Below are 16,928 nucleotides of genomic sequence, written 5' to 3' on the forward strand. Positions count from 1 at the left end.
TGTTGGTCTTTATCCAATTTAAACTGAAGTAGATGCGAGCGTTTTACTAGAATGATTTATATTTCAACTCACTGAGAATAAATTTTTTGTATCTTTTTATGTACGAATATTTTTAAATCCAAACTACTTTGGTTAGAAAGTACACTCAACAAGCATTTTAACGGTTCAAACCTTACTAAAATCGGAGCACGGATGTGTTCGGAGCGAACTCACAAAGTTTTACCAGTCACTGAGTGTAAATGCGCTTCAGGCGCATGTCCTTGCGCCCCTGGCGCATTGCATCACTATCAGGGCGCATTATTGAAACTTCAAAACCGACCAAACTTTGCGGTCCTTCCACCGACACTCCCGAACTCCTACTTGCATGTCGTTTGAACCGTTGAAAAGCTCTTCTTGCCTACATTCTAACCAATTTTAGTTTGGGCTACAAAATTATTTATACATAAAAATATAGGCAACTTTATCCTTAACGGGATGAAGAACAAATTGTTTTGGAAAAATCCTTGAATCAAACAAACGTTAAACCGGATCGAAACCTATTATATATCGATAACGATAAATATGGTATTCGAAGTACTATTAGATGGTGGGATTGAACCACAAAAATAATAGATTTCAATTCACGAAAAGTTATTTGAAAGTAAACAAATTCTAAGATTATTGGAGTAACCAAGGCTAAAACACATTTTCGCACCCTTCCACTCATTCAAATTCCATTAAGTACATGCATTCCAAGTTCTAAGGTATTTGTTCATTTCTTAATGAGTTTAAGAGAGTTCGTAAGACATTCTAGACTCCATCAAAGCACACCAAATATGCAAAATCATCAGAATTTTCCTAAGACATACATGCAAAACAAGCCTTGTACATTTACAAAGCAAAATTTCAATGTCTATGTCACCGAATATGTCACTTGACCACAATGACTACCAAACCTCCATCTTTTAGAACATTAAAAATCCTCTTTTTCGATATATTATAGGTCTTTATCCAATTTAAAGTGAAGTAGATGCGAGCGTTTTACTAGAGTGATTTATATTTCAACTCACTGAGAGTAAATTTTTCGTATCTTTTTATATACGAATATTTTTATATCCAAACTACTTGGGTTAGAAAGTACACTCAATAAGCTTTTTAACGGTTCAAACCTTACTAAAATCGGAGCTCGGGTGTGTCCGGAGCGAACTCCCAAAGTTTGACCAATCGCTGTGTGTAAATGCGCTTCAGGCGCATGTCCTTGCGCCCCTGGCGCATTGCATCACTACCTGGGCGCATTGTTGAAACTTCAAAACCGACCAAACTTTGCTGTCTTGCCACCGACACTCCCGAACTCCGACTTGCATGTCGTTTGAACCGTGTAAAAGCTTGTCTTGCCTACTTTCTAACCAATTTTAGTTTGGGGCACCAAAATTATTTATACATAAAAATATAGGCAACTTTATCCTCAATGGGTTGAAGAATAAATTGTTTTGGAAAAATCCTTGAATCAAACTAACGTTAAAGCGGATCGAAAACTATTTTATATCGATAAATAGGGTATTCAAAGTACTATTAGATGGTGGGATTGAACCACAAAAATAATAGATTTCGATTCACGAAAAAGTTATTCGAAAGTAAACCAATTCTAAGATTGTCGGAGCCACTAAGGCTAAAACACATTTTCGCACCCTTCCACTCATTCAAAATTCCATTAAGTATGCGCATTCCTAGTTCTATGGTATTTGTCCATTTCTTAGAGAGTTTAAGAGAGTTCGTAGGGCATTCCAGTCTTTATCAAAGCGCACCAAATATGCAAAATCATCGGAATTTTCCTGACATACACACATAACAAGCCTTGTACATTTACGAAGCAAAATTTCAATGTCTATATCACCGAAAATGTCACTTGACCACAATGACTACCAAACTACCATCTATTAGAACATTAAAAATCCTCTTTATCGATATATTATAGGTCGTAATCCAATTTAAATTGAAGGAGATACGAGTGTTTTACTAGAGTGATTTATATTTCAACTCACCGAGAGCAAAAATTTTATATATTTTTATGTACGAATATTTTTAAATCCAAACTACTTGGGTTAGAAAGTACACTCAACAATCTTTTTAACGGTTCAAACCTTACTAAAATCGGAGCTTGGATGTGTCCGGAGCAAACTCGCAAAATTTGACCAATCGCTGAGCGTAAAAGCGCCTTAGGCGCTGGTCCTTGCGCCCCTGGCGCATTGCATCGCTCCCTGGGCGCATTGTTGAAACTTCAAAACCAACCAAACTTTGCAGTCTTGCCACCGACACTCCCGAACTCCGACTTGCATGTCGTTTAAACCATTGAAATGCTTGTCATGCCTACTTTCTAACCAATTTTAGTTTGGGCTCCAAAATTTTTTATACATAAAAATATAGGCAACTTTATCCTCAACGGGTTGAAGAACAAATTGTTTTGGAAAAATCTTTGAATCAAACTAACGTTAACCCAGAACGAATCCTATTTTTTATTGATAAATAGGGTATTCAAAGTACTATTAGATGGTGGGATTGAACCACAAAAATAATATATTTCGATTCACGAAAAGTCATTCGAAAGTAAACCAATTCTATGATTGTCGGAGCCACAAAGACTAAAACACATTTTCGCACTCTTCCACTCATTCTAAATTCTGTTAAGTACCCGCATTCCAAGTTCAAAGGTATTTGTTCATTTCGTAGAGAATTTAAGAGAGTTCACAAGGCATTTCAGACTTCATCAAAGCGCACAAAATATGCGTAATCATCAGAATTTTCCTAAGACATACACCGAAAACAAGACTTATACATTTACGAAACAAAATTTCAATGTCTAGCTATATCACCAAAAATGTCACTTGATCACAATGACTACTAAATCACCATCTTTTAAAACTTTAAAAATCCTCTTTATCGATATATTTTAGGTCTTTATCAAATTTAAAGTTAAGGAGATGCGAGCGTTTTACGAGACTGATTTATATTTAAACTCATTGAGAGTAAATTTTTCATATCTTTTTATGTTTGAATATTTTTAAATCCAAACTAGTTGGGTTAGAAAGTACACTCAACTAGCTTTTTAACGGTTCAAACCTTGCTAAAATCGGAGCTCGGATGTATAGTGTCTGCCACAAACCCGCAATGTTTGACCAATCGCTGAGTGTTAAGGAGCATATCATTGCGCGCCAGGCGCATTTCATCACGCCCTGGGCACATCGGTTAAATTTCAATACTAACCAAACTTTGCAGCCTTGCCACAGACACTCCCGAACTCCAATTTGCATGTGGTTGGAGCCGTTGAAAAGCTTGTCTTGCCTACTTTCTAACCAATTTAGTTTGGTTCCAAAAAATTTATACATCAAAATATAGGACAACTTTTCCCTCAACAGGTTAAAGAACAAATTGTTTTGGAAAAATCCCAAGTGGATCCTGCAAAGTGAGGAGGTTTATAAGAAGAAACCGGAACAAAAAGAGCCCAAAAATACATGGTGGTGGTGTCTGACAAGCCAAACTTTGGACTTCAAATTTGCAAGAATCGATTGTCTGGTTTGAATGACCACTCATAAGTCATAACCATTATGCCATTCCATATGGGGACAGTAATAAACTTTTAGCTCCCGAGTAAATTAGGCTACACTAGGAGCATGATTGCATGGTTATAAAAGATGGAAAGATTCCCATTTTCTCAAGTTTGGTGATGATCTAATGAAAATAATTAAAGAGAATCACATGGGAAATGCAGGATCTCATATGGTATAGAAACAATGAAAAAATATTTTGGCTGTCCTTACAAAGATGCTCAGATCGTGTAGAATGGATGTATATTAATGGAAGGAAATGAAGAAGAGAGTAGATGGTGCTGTCACTTCCATGCCAGATGAGGCAAATGGGTATCGATACCACTTGTGCGTTGTAATTGTTATAAACCAACCATCTAAAATATTGCATACACAACCATTTTGGGACCTATTTGGTGGGGGACATTGTGTGAACATCTCCGCAAGATGCTGTAGATCCAAATAAAAATCACGTTGTAGCAGGCTATAAATGAAGAGAGACTATTAGATTCCTTGTTTCCTTCTCCCACTTGTATATATTGAGATTGAGCCTAAGAAGGGGGACAGAACCACAAATCCACTAACTCATCACAAGTTTTGGAATTTCACATTCCACATCCAGTACTCATCACGAGTTTGCGTTGTCCCCAATTGGAAAGAGAAATGGATTCTTCTCCTTTGAGATCAAAATCCAACTACCACACTCATTCCGGCAGCTTGCCCTCTAGACTTCACCCACTCGTTCCTCATGTCGATGCGAATTCGAGGCTTAACGGGCTTCGAAATGCATCCAAGATATTGAAAAAGACTTAAGTGTTTGTTTCGACGGTTAATCAAAACGAGAGTTATCCACCTCAACATTCTCAAGCATTGGCTAGCAAAAAAGATAAAAAGTGTAGTTCGATATTTTGGCATCTGAAAAGTTGCCAAAGAATTTTATTTAGCTGTTCATACTTGTACCTGAGGCATACACTTTATATTTTGTCCTTGTGGTATGAACCAATTTACTTGAGACAATTCTGTGCACAACTTTAGTTCTCTTCTTCTACAGTTCTACATCTTTCATAACACTTGGAAATGAATGAAAAAAAGTAACATGCCCAGTCATTCAAGCTAAAGTAGAATATGGTAAAATTAAAATAATTAAGAACCAGATTGGTAAAGATTAAAATATTTAACTCATGCAACAGCTGGGAAGACCGCAATTGTCTCAAGCCAAATTATTTTAATGGTACCAGAAGTGATAGTGGACTAGATGGTGAATTGATGGTGGTGTAGAGATAGAGTTACGGTAACAGTATCGATGGTAGAGGGTAGTAGTGTTCAGATAATTTTTGTAGCGGTCTAATTGCGATCCCATTTTCATAAGCTAAACTTTATTATATTTGTTGTTGGAATCAACCAATTTTTAGAACTTTAAAATCCTCTTTATCGATATATTATAGGTCTTTATCCAATTTAAAGTGAAGGAGATGCGAGCATTTTACTAGAGTGATTTATATTTCAACTCACTAAGAGTAAATTTTTCATATTTTTTGGTGTACGAGTATTTTTAAATCCAAACTACTTGGGTTAGAAAGTACACTCAACAAGCTTTTTAATAGTTCAAATCTTGCTAAAATCAAAGCTTGGGAGCATCCAGAGCAAACCCGCAAAGTTTAACCAATTGCTGAGTGTTAATGCGCATCAGGCACAGGTCCTTGCGCCCCTGGCGCATTGTTGAATCCTTAAAACTGACCAAACTTTGCTGTCTTGCCACCGACACTCCCGAACTCCGATTTGCATGTGGTTTGAACCGTTGAAAAACTTGCCGTGCCTACTTTCTAAGCAATTTTAGTTTGGGCTCTAAAATTATTTATACATCAAAATATAGGAAACTCTATCCTCAACGGGTTGAACAACAAATCGTTTCGGAAAGATCATTGAATCAAACTAACGTTAAACCGGATCCAAACCTATTTTATATCAATAAATAGGGTATTCAATGTACTAGTAGATGGTGGGATTGAACCACAAAAATAATAGATTTTGATTTACGAAAAGTTATTCGAAAGTAAACCAATTCTAAGATTGTCGGAGCCACTAAGACTAAAACCCATTTTCGCACCCTTCCACTCATTCTAAATTCCATTCAGTGCACGCATTCCCAATTCTAAGGTATTCGTTCATTTCTTAAAGAATTTAAGAGAGTTCATAATGCATTCCAGACTTCATCAAAGCGCACAAAATGTACATAATCATCGGAATTTTCATAAGACGTACGCCCAAAACAAGCCTTACACATTTACGAAGCAAAATTTGAATGTCTATATCACCGAAAATGTCACTTGACCACATTGACTACTAAACTACCATCTTTTAGAACTTTAAAAATCCACTTTATCAATATATTATAGGTCTTTATCCAATTTGAAGTGAAGGAGATGTGAGCGTTTTACTAGAGTGATTTATATTTCAGCTCACTGAGATTAAATTTTTCATATTTTTTGATGTACTAGTATTTTTAAATCCAAACTACTTGGGTTAGAAAGTACACTCAACAAGCTTTTTAACGGTTCAAACCTTGCTAAAATCGGAGCTTGGAAGCGTCCGAAGCAAACCCGCAAAGTTTGACCAATTGTTGAGTGTTAATGCGCCTCAGGCGCATATCCTTGCGCCCCAGGTGCATTTCATCCTGCCCTGGGCGCATTGTTGAATCCTTAAAACCGACCACACTTTGCGGTCTTGCCACCGATACTCCCGAACTCCGATTTGCATGTGGTTTGAACCGTTGAAAATCTTGTCCAGCCTACTTTCTAACCAATTTAGTTTGGCTTCAAAATAATTTATACGTCAAAATATTGGACAACTTTACCCTCTACGGGTTGAAGAACAAATTGTTTCGGAAAAATCCCAAGTGAATCATGCAAAGTGAGGAGGTTAATAAGAAGATACCCGAACAAAAAGAGCACAAAAATACATGGTGGTGTCTGAGAAGCCAAACATTGGACTTCAAATTTGGAAGCATTGATTGTCTAGTTTTAATGACCACTCATAACCATTATTTCATTCCATATGGGGACAGTAATAAATTTTTATCTCCGAGTTATTATAAGTTCATTATGTTTTCTGTTGCACCACAAAGAAGATAATAAAGATGGAAAGATTCCTGTTGTCTAAAGTTTGGAAATAAAGAGAATCACATGGGAAATGCTGGATCTCTGATGGTATAGAAACAATGAAAAATGTTTTGGCTGTCCTTACAAAGATGCTCAGATCGTGTAGAATGGATATATATATTAATGGAAGGAAACGGAGAAGAGATTAGACGGTGCTGTCATTTTCATGCCAGACGAGACAAACGGGTATCGATACCACTCGTGCATTGTAATTGTTATAAACCAACCATGTAAAATATTGCATATAAAACTATTTTAGGACCTATTTGGTGGGGGGACATTGCGTGAACCTCTCCGCAAGATGCTGTAGATCCAAATCGAAATCACATTTTAGCAGGTTGATAATTGAAGAGAGTTTTAGATTCCTTGTCTCCTTCTCCCTCTTATATATATTGAGCCTAAGAAGAGGGACAGAATCACAAATCCACTAACTCATCACAAGTTTTGAAATTTCACATTCCACATCCAGTACTTCTAGTTTTCCTTGTTTCCATTTGGAAAGAGAAATGGATTCTTCTCCTTCGAGATCAAAATCCAACAGCCACACTCGTTCTGCCAGCTTGCCCACCAGACTTCACCCACTCATTCCTTGTGTCGATGAGAATTCGAGGCTTAACGGACTGCGAATATTGTTTGAGCGTTTGGACAATATGCTTCTATTGCCACGCTCTCAACAAGCCTTTGCCCAACAGCGACACCAGTTATTGGTCAAAGAGGTTCTGGAAAAGTATCTCAGGCTCTTGGATATTTGTGCCGCAGCAAAAGATGTGTCCACCCAAACAAAGCAAGATGTACAAAACCTTCTTTCCATCTTGAGGAGAAGAAGGGATACAAATGACTTTGCAGGGTACTTAACTTCCAGAAAAAAGGCAAAGAAGGTGATCCAAAAGTTTCTCAAAGATTTGAAGAGTATCAAAAGCAAGAATACACTAACAGCTTTTGACAAAACCCATGAGGTTTTTGAGATTTCTAGCTTGTTAAATGAGGTTGAAGCAGCCACGATTGGGGTGTTCGAGTCTTCATTGTCCTATATTGCAGGGGCAAAGGTGGTATCAAGGGTGAGTGGATTTTCCTTGGTTTCCAAACTTAGGAACCAGAAGAGCATTGCACCCGAAGAGGAAGAAACAAAAACCAATGATTTTGAGAAATTTGATGCTGCATTGCACTCCCTCAACAGTCACAAGACTAGCAAGACTGATGGTCTAATACACATGGACAAAGTTCAAAATCAGTTGTGGAAGATGGAGTCTAGCATTGAAGATCTGGAAGAAGGACTAGAATCCTTGTTTAGGCGGTTGATCAAAACTAGAGTTTCCCTCCTCAACATTCTCAACCACTAGCCAAGAAAATCTTCTAACAGAAATTTTGATGTTTAGTATTGTAGTTGTAAATGAAACATTGTACTTGTAGTTTCCCCTCCAGATATAAATCAATATACTTTGAGCAAAATTCTTGCCTATACATAAAACCGTTTTTCCTTGTTGTCTTGGCATTCATTCATTACTCAGTTGATGATGAAAGTAAGCACTAAGTTCTCCAATTTTATCATGAGACTGAAATAAATGTACATGGAGACGAAATGGGCAGTGAATCATTATGGCTTCTTTCTTCCCCTCCATTTTTCTCATGGACTATAACCAAGCATGTATTATAACATAAACCAGCAATATAAAGATGTTAGAGACTGATATATATTTGGAGCCTAATGAAGAGGAAAGGAAACACAACTCACCACAAACTAACTTGCCATTGAAAATTTTACATCCAGTTCTAAGTGTCCTTATTCCCAAAGAAAAATGGCTTTATCTCCTTCGAAGTCAAAATCATTCTACCATGCTCGTTCTGTCAGCTTGCCTTCTAGACTTCACCCGGTCATTCCTCTTGTTGATGAGAATTTGAGGCTAAGTGGCCTTGAAACCATGTATGATCATTTGGATGATTTGCTTCTATTGCCGCATACTCAGCGATCTATTGCCCAACAACACCATGAGAAATGGGTTGAAGTTGTGCTGGAAAAAGTATCTAAGGCTGTTGGATGTGTGTGCTACCACTAAAGATGTATCCCCACAAACAAAGCAAGATATACAAGGCCTTCTTTCAATCCTACGCAGAAGAAGGGTGGCGGATGACTTTTGCGGGGTCCTTAAATTCGAGAAAGAAGGCAAAGAAGGTGATCCAAAAGTCTCTAAAAGATTTGAAGAGTATGAAAACCAAGCACGCCATCGTAGGTCTTGGCAAAAGCCAGGAAATTTTGGATTCGCTAAATGAGGTTGAAGCAGCCACTGGTGTTGGAGACTTGGAGTCATTCTTGTCCTATATTTTCTTTGGCTTCCAAACTCGAGCACTGAAAGAGCATTGCATCTGATGATGAAGAAACAAAGAGTAATGTCTTTGACAAATCTGATGCTGCATTACACACGCTCAACAATCATAAAATGAGAAAATCTTTGCCGCAACAAATTATACCTAGCCGCAAAGTATTGAAAGCGTAATTACTTTTCACAATTCTCTTTTGTTTTACATGCCTCTCTGCCGTGAAAGTTACACCTGGCCGCATAAATTTACTCTTTGCCGCCACGAATTACACCTCGCCGCATATAATTACTCTTGGTCGCCACGAATGATAGTTGGCCGCATATGTTATACTCGTCCCACATCGCTCATCTAAGCCACCCAAGCTTGGTTAATAAAATCTAGAGGCTACTCCACCTATTGCCAATTGATTTTAGGTTGGAACCCTTCAAGAAATCTAACATGGTATCAAAGCTAGGTCTTGGGTGGCCTCACATCATGTGGTTAAGTCTCCGTCGCCCGAGTCAACTCATCAATTCATACCTCCATGTGTATCCGGGCTGCACGTGAGGGGTCGCCCGAGTCAAATCTCCTGGTTTCCTCAATTCGTACCTCTCCTGGTTTCTTCAATTTGTACCTCCACGTGCATCTGGGTTACACGTGAGGGAGAGTGTTAAACTTGTCCCACATCGCTCATCTAAGCCACCCAAGCTTGGTTAATAAAATCTATAGGCTACTCCACCTATTGCCAATTGGTTTTTGGTTGGAATCCTCCAAGTAATCTAACAGCATATAAATACACCTGGCCGCATATAATCACTCTTCATCGCCACAAATGACACATGGCCGCATATATAATTACTCTTGGCCCCCACGAATTACACCTAGCCGCATATATTTACTTTTGGCCACCACTAATTACACCTGCCCGCATATATTTACTCTTGGCCGCCACGAATTACACATGGCCGCATATAATTACTCTTGGCCTTAGCATATTGAAAGATTGATTACTATTCATGATTCTATTGTGTTTTACATGCCTCTTAGCCGTGAATAAGTACACCTGGCCGCATGATCTAATTATGGTGAAAGACCAGATGGAGTCATGCATCCAAGATATTGAAGAAGGACTTGAGTGTTTGTTTAGACAGTTAATCAAAACAAGAGTTCTCCTCCTCAACATTCTCAACCATTAGCCAGCCAAAAAGATAAAAACTGTAGTTCAATATTTTGGCATCTGAAAATGTTGCCAACGATTTTTGATTAGCTGCTCTCTTCTTCTACAGTTCTACATCTTTCATAGCACTTGGAAATAAATGAAAAATAGTAACATGCCCAGTCATTCAAGCTAGTTAGTTACGTACCCGGTTAAAGTTGAATATGGTAAAATGATAATATTTAAGAAAGAGACTAAAAAGATTAAAATAACTAAATGGGAACTCGTGTATGTTGTAGTTTAATCAGCACTTATTGGAGTTCATGCATGTTAAATCATGCAACAGCTGGAAAGATTCCAATTTTCTCAAGTAAAGTTATTTTAATGCTGCCAGAAAATAATGAAGTTCACAAAAAAAAAAAATTTGATTCTCCCTCGGTTTCTTCAATCACTTCTACAATTTCTTGAAACAATTTGTGAATCTGTTTCTCCACAAAAAGTGCAAAAACCAAATGGCTTGGAATCGCGGGCGTGCCAGGACTGGATTGCAGTCCAAACTGTATTTCAAGGCCTTCGTGCCTCAAAAATCTGACTTCTTTCAAACGATGGTGCTAGGCCCAAAGGGTAAGGCCTCGTGATGGTTCGTTGTTCGCCTTTGCTGGATAAGGACTTAAATATTTCCTAACCGTTGTTAGAAAATGGTTAAAAGAAAAGGAAAGGACTGAAAGGTAATGAAGGAACGAAAACAAACTTTATTAATCGGTTAACAAAGTTTGGGTACAAGGAAATAAAATGACATAAAATCTAGTCCGTGCTAGATTGAACAGCAAAATAAAGACAATTGAAAGATAAATTGGGTAAGCCGTGGGCTTGATTGGTCGTGGACCGAAAGATAAAAGATAATTAAAACATAAATTTGCATAAGCCGGGGGCTTGATGGTCGTGGACCTTGGCCAAGGCCTTCAGAACTGTGATTTATAGGAGCTACAGGCCTTGAGCTGCTTCAAAAATGCTCCAATGCATGGCTGCCAAGTGGCCTTCTAGCAAAGGCTTGGGCTTGAGCAGCTCCAAAATGCTCCAATGGGGGGCTTCTTCCTGAACAAAACGTGCCTTATACTCCAAGAGTATGGCAAAGGCCTGAGAAGTCCTCCTTTTCTGTGCAAATCTCTGGAAAAGGGCATAAAGAATCTCAGGCCCTGCAGCACCCAGACCATTTTGAGCTGCTTCAATACTCAAGCAACTGCTTGCATGGCCATCTTCCGGGCCCACCATAGCTGCAGGCTAAAAATACCCCAGGCCTTCCCACCATTTTATTGGGCCTTCAACTCCTTGTGGGTCCCAAAAAACCCTTTGAGCTTAATTCTTTACGGAAGAAGGATCGAGAAAAAGATCAAGCAGGCTTGGGAGAGCTGCTTGTGAGCAGCTTGCTTAGGTCTGCAGGAGTCATTCACTAGAATATCCATGGGCTGCATGCTCGCCACCTGTTGCTGGCCTCTGCATTATCCTGAAGAATGGGGTCCCGCCACTACAGACCTTGAACTGCTTGTGAGCAGCTTACCCAGCCTTGTCCAGCAAGAATATTCTAGGCCTTTGAGCTGCTTGTGAGCAGCTTCGAGGCCTTTGAGCTGCTTGTGAGCAGCTTGAGGCCTTTGAGCTGCTTGTAATCAGCTTCGAGGCTTTTGAGCTGCTTGTGAGCAGCTTGAGGCCTTTGAGCTGCTTGTGAGCAGCTTGAGGCCTTCAAGCCGCTTGTTGAGGGCTTTTAATGATGTTTTCTCAAAGCAGTGGGCCTATTCATCAATTGGGCCTGGACTTGTGGTAAATCATGGACCTTTGTCTATTGTAAGCCTTCTGAGCCCAAGCCTGGTGAGAAATCCAAGGCTTCTACCAATTTGGGCCTATTTTGTAGGCCTTGTTACTTCTAGGAATTTGGGTTAGGCCTGGACGAAATACTCAGGCCTGGTGGACTGATTCAAGCCTTAGGCCTTTGACTGATTTAGGCCTATATGGAAGGCCCATCATTTCTTAAGAACCGGCCCTAATTCGTGGGCAACTGGTCGTAAGGTCTTTCAAGGCTAGGGCCTCGACCCTCGAGGCTACCTTTTAACCCGTAAATCCGCTTCCTAATTTTTGGCCAAAAATGGGTGTAAACAGAATCACATAGCAATTCGTATCAGATAGCTTTTATGGGTAAAAAAAGGGTGGTTGTTTTATTGTTAAGAGGACAGACTAATTGTAAAATACTGACTTTTAAGTTATATTCACGTGGTGCAAAATGAACTGAAATGTGTAAATAATAAGGGCATAATCGTCCATATTTTTACGATTACCTTGTTTATAGTAAAAAAAAAATACTGCAGTTGAAATTCTCTGCTCAAAACAAGTCAGCCACTTTCAAGGATAAAATCCAAGGTCGTATGCATATCTAGCATAAACCAAGCCAATTAAGTCACAAATGATACACGGTACGATTTTCTTGGAATTGGGATTTTTCTTTCAAATCTTTTAACTGTTATTGGGTCTTATATTAGGAAGTCCACAAGTGATATTACTTCTCAATCTTATCTAATCTATTCTACCTTTTTCATTGGCATTGGTTTTTCATTTCTTGATCCTTATTTATTTCATTCCATGTGGTGACAGTAACAATTTGTTTGCTAGCTCCCACCTGTTATTGCTGGTGCATTATGTTCTTTCGTTGCGTCACAAAGATGATTTATGAGACATTTGGCTATTTGAGTAATAAGTTATATGCCACACGAGGGAGGCAGATGCTCTGTGCCGAAAACTCCTGTGCGTCTGTACCGAGGGGTTTTCTGGCCATTGGATTGATCGAGGAAAAAAAATCCCCCAAACCAACGGCTAGAAAACCCCTCGGCATAAAGGCACGGGGTTTTTTGGGACAGAGGAGATCAGACCCCGCACAAGGAACCATGATTACATGATCATGTAAAGCCGGAAAGATTCCAGTTGTCTCAAGGCATGATTTTATAAAAAAACTAAGAGACTCACATGGACAATTCAGAATCTTAGATTGTTTAAACCCAATGAAAAGTGTGCTGGCAAAGAAAAATTGAGTGTACACACAAAAAAAAAATTAAAAATTGATGCTCGGATCGTGTGCACGGATGAATATCAATGAAAGGAAAAGCAGAAGAGAGTAGATGGTGCTCACATTTTCCATAGCAGATCTAGGACACAGCCATAACCAATACCACTCGCGCATTCGATGCATTGCATTTTTGGCACACACTACCATTTAAGGAGCTATTTGGTGGGAGACAGAGCATGAACATCTCCGCATGAGGCTATAGACACAAAGCAAAACCACGTTGCTGCCAGGTGATGGATGAAGAGAGGATGAGATTCCTTGTCTCCTTCTTCCTCTTATATATTGAGCCTAAGAAGTTTTGACATATTTCTAGCTTTCCTTATTCCCAATTGGAGAGAAACATGGCTTCTTCTCCTTTGAGATCGAAATCCAACTACCACGCTCATTCTGTCAGCTGGACCTCCAGACCTCACCCGCTCATTCCTCATGTCGATGAGAGTTTGAGGCTAAGTGGACTTCAAAACATGTTTGATCGTTTGGACGATCTGCTTCTGTTGCCACACACTCAACAAGCCCACCGGACATGGGTCGAAGAGGTTCTGGAAAAGTATCTCAGGTTCTTGGATATTTGTGCTGCCGCTAAATGTGTGTCCACCCAAACAAAACAAGATGTACAAAACCTTCTTTCCATTTTAATGAGAAGAAGGGATTCAAATGACTGTGCAGGATACCTATCATCAAGAAAGAAGGCAAAGAATACGATCCAAAAGTCTCTAAAGGATTTGAAAAGTACCAAAAATTCGAAGAGTGTCAAAAGCAATACTACCATAGTAGGAGTCATTGGCTTGTTAAATGAGGTTGAAGCAGCCACAGTCGGGGAGTTTGAGTCTTTATTGTCGTATATTGCAAGGAAAAAGGTGGCATCAAGGGTGAGTGGGTTTTCCTTGGTTTCTAAACTGATGCACCGAAAGAGCATTGCATCAAACAAGGAAGAAACAAACACCAACGCGTTTGAGAATTTTGATGATACATTGCGCTCACTCAACAGTCACAGTCACAAGACTGATGGTGTAATACACATGGAGAATGTGCAGTTGGGGAAGATGGAGTCGAGCATTCAAGATATAGAAGGACTAGAATGCATGTTCAGGCGATTAATTAGAGCTAGAGTTTCCCTCATCAACATTCTCAACTACTAGCCAAGAAAATCTTGGAGCAGAAATTTTGATGTCCATCAGTGGAATTGTAAATGATAAATTATACCTGTAAATTTCCTGTCAAGTTATAAATCAATATACTTTGAGCAAAATTGGTGCCTATACATCACTTTGTTTCCTGCTATCTGTTCTTGCCACAGTGATTAATCGGTTTAAGATGAAAGCTGGAACTATATTCTCAAACATTAGTTTAAGGAGAGGCATGGAGAGGACATGGACATTGGAATGATAAATTTCGATATTTGTCCCTGAAAAAGTTGAAAATTTCTCCATTTTACTCGAGGAATATAATCATGCACGTATTTATTTTATAATTGAGTCCACATAAGGCAAAAGTACTGATTCAAAAAGTTATGTGATCAGAATGGTAGTTCAAATGAATCGTATCTGATACCATTTAAGAAACAAAAATGTGCTGGTTGTCTTTCAGTTTTCTGGACAGCCTGAGTTATGTTAGTCAGACTCACTCCATCTTGGTAGATAACGGAAAGATGTGGGAAGCCATGTGGAATCTGCTAGCCTTGTCGTCCACGATCATTTAGGTACCTGCTTAGCTACTTTGACTATAAAGCATCGGTCTAATATGGGTTAAGTATCATTAGTACTGTAATTTGCCTGCGTAGGTAGATAAGTGAATGGTGGAGAGAAGGTCTACTAGAAGAATCCTGAAAAAGAAAAAGAAAAAAGCACATCGGTGTTTGATGAGCCAGAGTTCGGAGGCACTGATATTGTGAAACTTTCTTGAAAACACTTAACCTTCAATTCATTTCCTGAGGTGACAGTAATCTACTTTTTAGCACCCAAGTTAATTAAGATATTAAACATGAGAAGCCTGATTACATGATTGGGCGAAGCTGTCAAGATTTCTATTGTCTCAAGCCAGTGGTTTAATGATTCAATGAACTATGTGACACGAGGAAGTCTCAAGCCAATTGTGTTGGCTGCCTTCTGTTTGGGAACACTCAGATTTGCTATCATTCGGAAATAGTATCAGCTTCTAAATGATGATAATAAAGAACAAACTTAAAGTTTCCACCCATGCCTAATCTGTCCTTATCACACAAATGGCCTCGATAACACAAACATAACATAAAAGTTTTTCAAATCATGTGCAGAGTTGAATATCGATGAAACGAAAGCAGTAGGTGTGGATAGTGCTGACATTTTCATGCCAGACGAGACAGCCAGGGATCAATTCCACTCGTGGATTGCATTTTTTATTAACCACATAGTGCTATATTATATAACTATATTTGGGGGTCTCATTGGTGGGAGACATTGATAAAATATCTGTCACACCCCAAAATGAGAAGTGACCGGCCATGAACCACAAGACCAAAGCTCGTAGAACATGCAGCCTAAAAAGAAATTTTATAAAAACTTTCAAGCAAAGATCCACCAAACAGTCAACCATTTTTGTTTATTCAGAACATCCCAAGCCAATAAATTCCACAAAAAGAATGGGGTACAAACATCCCATGAACCAAATAAAATCCAGTGATCCAACAGTAATAAAAGAATCTAGATGTCTGACAAAATGTTTCAAATGCGGAAGCGATTAATAAAATAAAAATATGAAGAGACACCCTAAGGAGGTCAAACTTAAAGAAGTCCCCGAGATGCCGCCAGAGTCCTCCTAACTGCCCAACTTGCCTGAAAAAGAAGTTGGAATAAATCCGTCAGCTGACGAGCTCAATGAGTAGCAAAGCATGTATATTAAATACAGTTCCAAAACAGGGATCAAAATAATTTACCATGTCAACATAAATTTGGCATATGCGGTGAACAACAAAATAATCCATTAATCCAATTAACGATTCATCCGATAAGTCTTAACGGTGATCACCATACAACCTCCAACAACAATGGGGAACCACAACCAAAATCAATAGTACCAAGTGCCAATGAATAAATGTCTCATAATTGGATCCAATATCGAATCATAGAGTCACCACGAGTAGGCAGCCCGTGGAACTTTTCCCTAAGAACGATCCGGTCAATAACAACCGTTGAGCATTAGAGTCACTGGCCTAATCCGGTCTCTTCCCTAATGGCCAGAGTCACCCGCACACAGAGGATTAATTTCCCTGGACTTCAAAAATATGTTCCCATCAATATCCACAAAGTTCTCACCAAAAGATTATTTGAACAACAAATGGTTTCACCAATCCACATGCCAATTTCAAGAACCAAATAAAATAAATACATGTTCCCAATTTCAATCATTAATTTTCTAAAACAATAATTTAAGGGATACGAGAAAGTTCGCAAATACGTAACATGCTTAACCACTCACCTGGGTCCAAAGCAAATGCAATCGAACACCAAAAAGGAAGCTAACCTGAACAATAGAACAATACGAAATGACAAACTAATCAAAGCTTAGTACTGACTCGACAAACTAAGAATATCAGATCTATTAAATTCTTAATCCCCACCCAAATCCTAAATTACTATAATTAGCCACCAAATTGTTAAACCTTATTTTCAATT

At 38.7% G+C, this 16,928-nt stretch overlaps 2 protein-coding genes across 2 annotated transcripts; both read left to right on the plus strand.

Moving 5' to 3' along the window:
* The first annotated feature begins 7,224 nt into the window (after positions 1 to 7,224).
* Positions 7,225 to 8,058, plus strand: LOC131327482 (uncharacterized). Its single transcript, XM_058360646.1, has one exon. It carries the CDS (start codon positions 7,225 to 7,227, stop codon positions 8,056 to 8,058), a length of 834 nt encoding a protein of 277 aa, XP_058216629.1.
* Positions 8,059 to 13,619: 5,561 nt separating this feature from the next.
* On the plus strand, positions 13,620 to 14,977 carry LOC131327483 (uncharacterized). The gene is made up of 2 exons (XM_058360647.1): positions 13,620 to 14,368; positions 14,866 to 14,977. Exons 1-2 carry the CDS (start codon positions 13,620 to 13,622, stop codon positions 14,975 to 14,977), a joined length of 861 nt encoding a protein of 286 aa, XP_058216630.1.
* Positions 14,978 to 16,928: the final 1,951 nt, after the last annotated feature.

Source organism: Rhododendron vialii, chromosome 5a (assembly GCF_030253575.1).
Source record: "Rhododendron vialii isolate Sample 1 chromosome 5a, ASM3025357v1".
Taxonomy (NCBI): domain Eukaryota; kingdom Viridiplantae; phylum Streptophyta; class Magnoliopsida; order Ericales; family Ericaceae; genus Rhododendron; species Rhododendron vialii.

Bases quoted from the DNA above. Each gene is read 5' to 3' on its own strand.
- LOC131327482 (XM_058360646.1), top strand. From the start codon at position 7,225: ATGGATTCTTCTCCTTCGAGATCAAAATCCAACAGCCACACTCGTTCT.
- LOC131327483 (XM_058360647.1), top strand. From the start codon at position 13,620: ATGGCTTCTTCTCCTTTGAGATCGAAATCCAACTACCACGCTCATTCT. The intron at 14,369-14,865 runs GCGATTAATTAG...GTTGTCTTTCAG, and splicing joins GGACTAGAATGCATGTTCAG to TTTTCTGGACAGCCTGAGTT.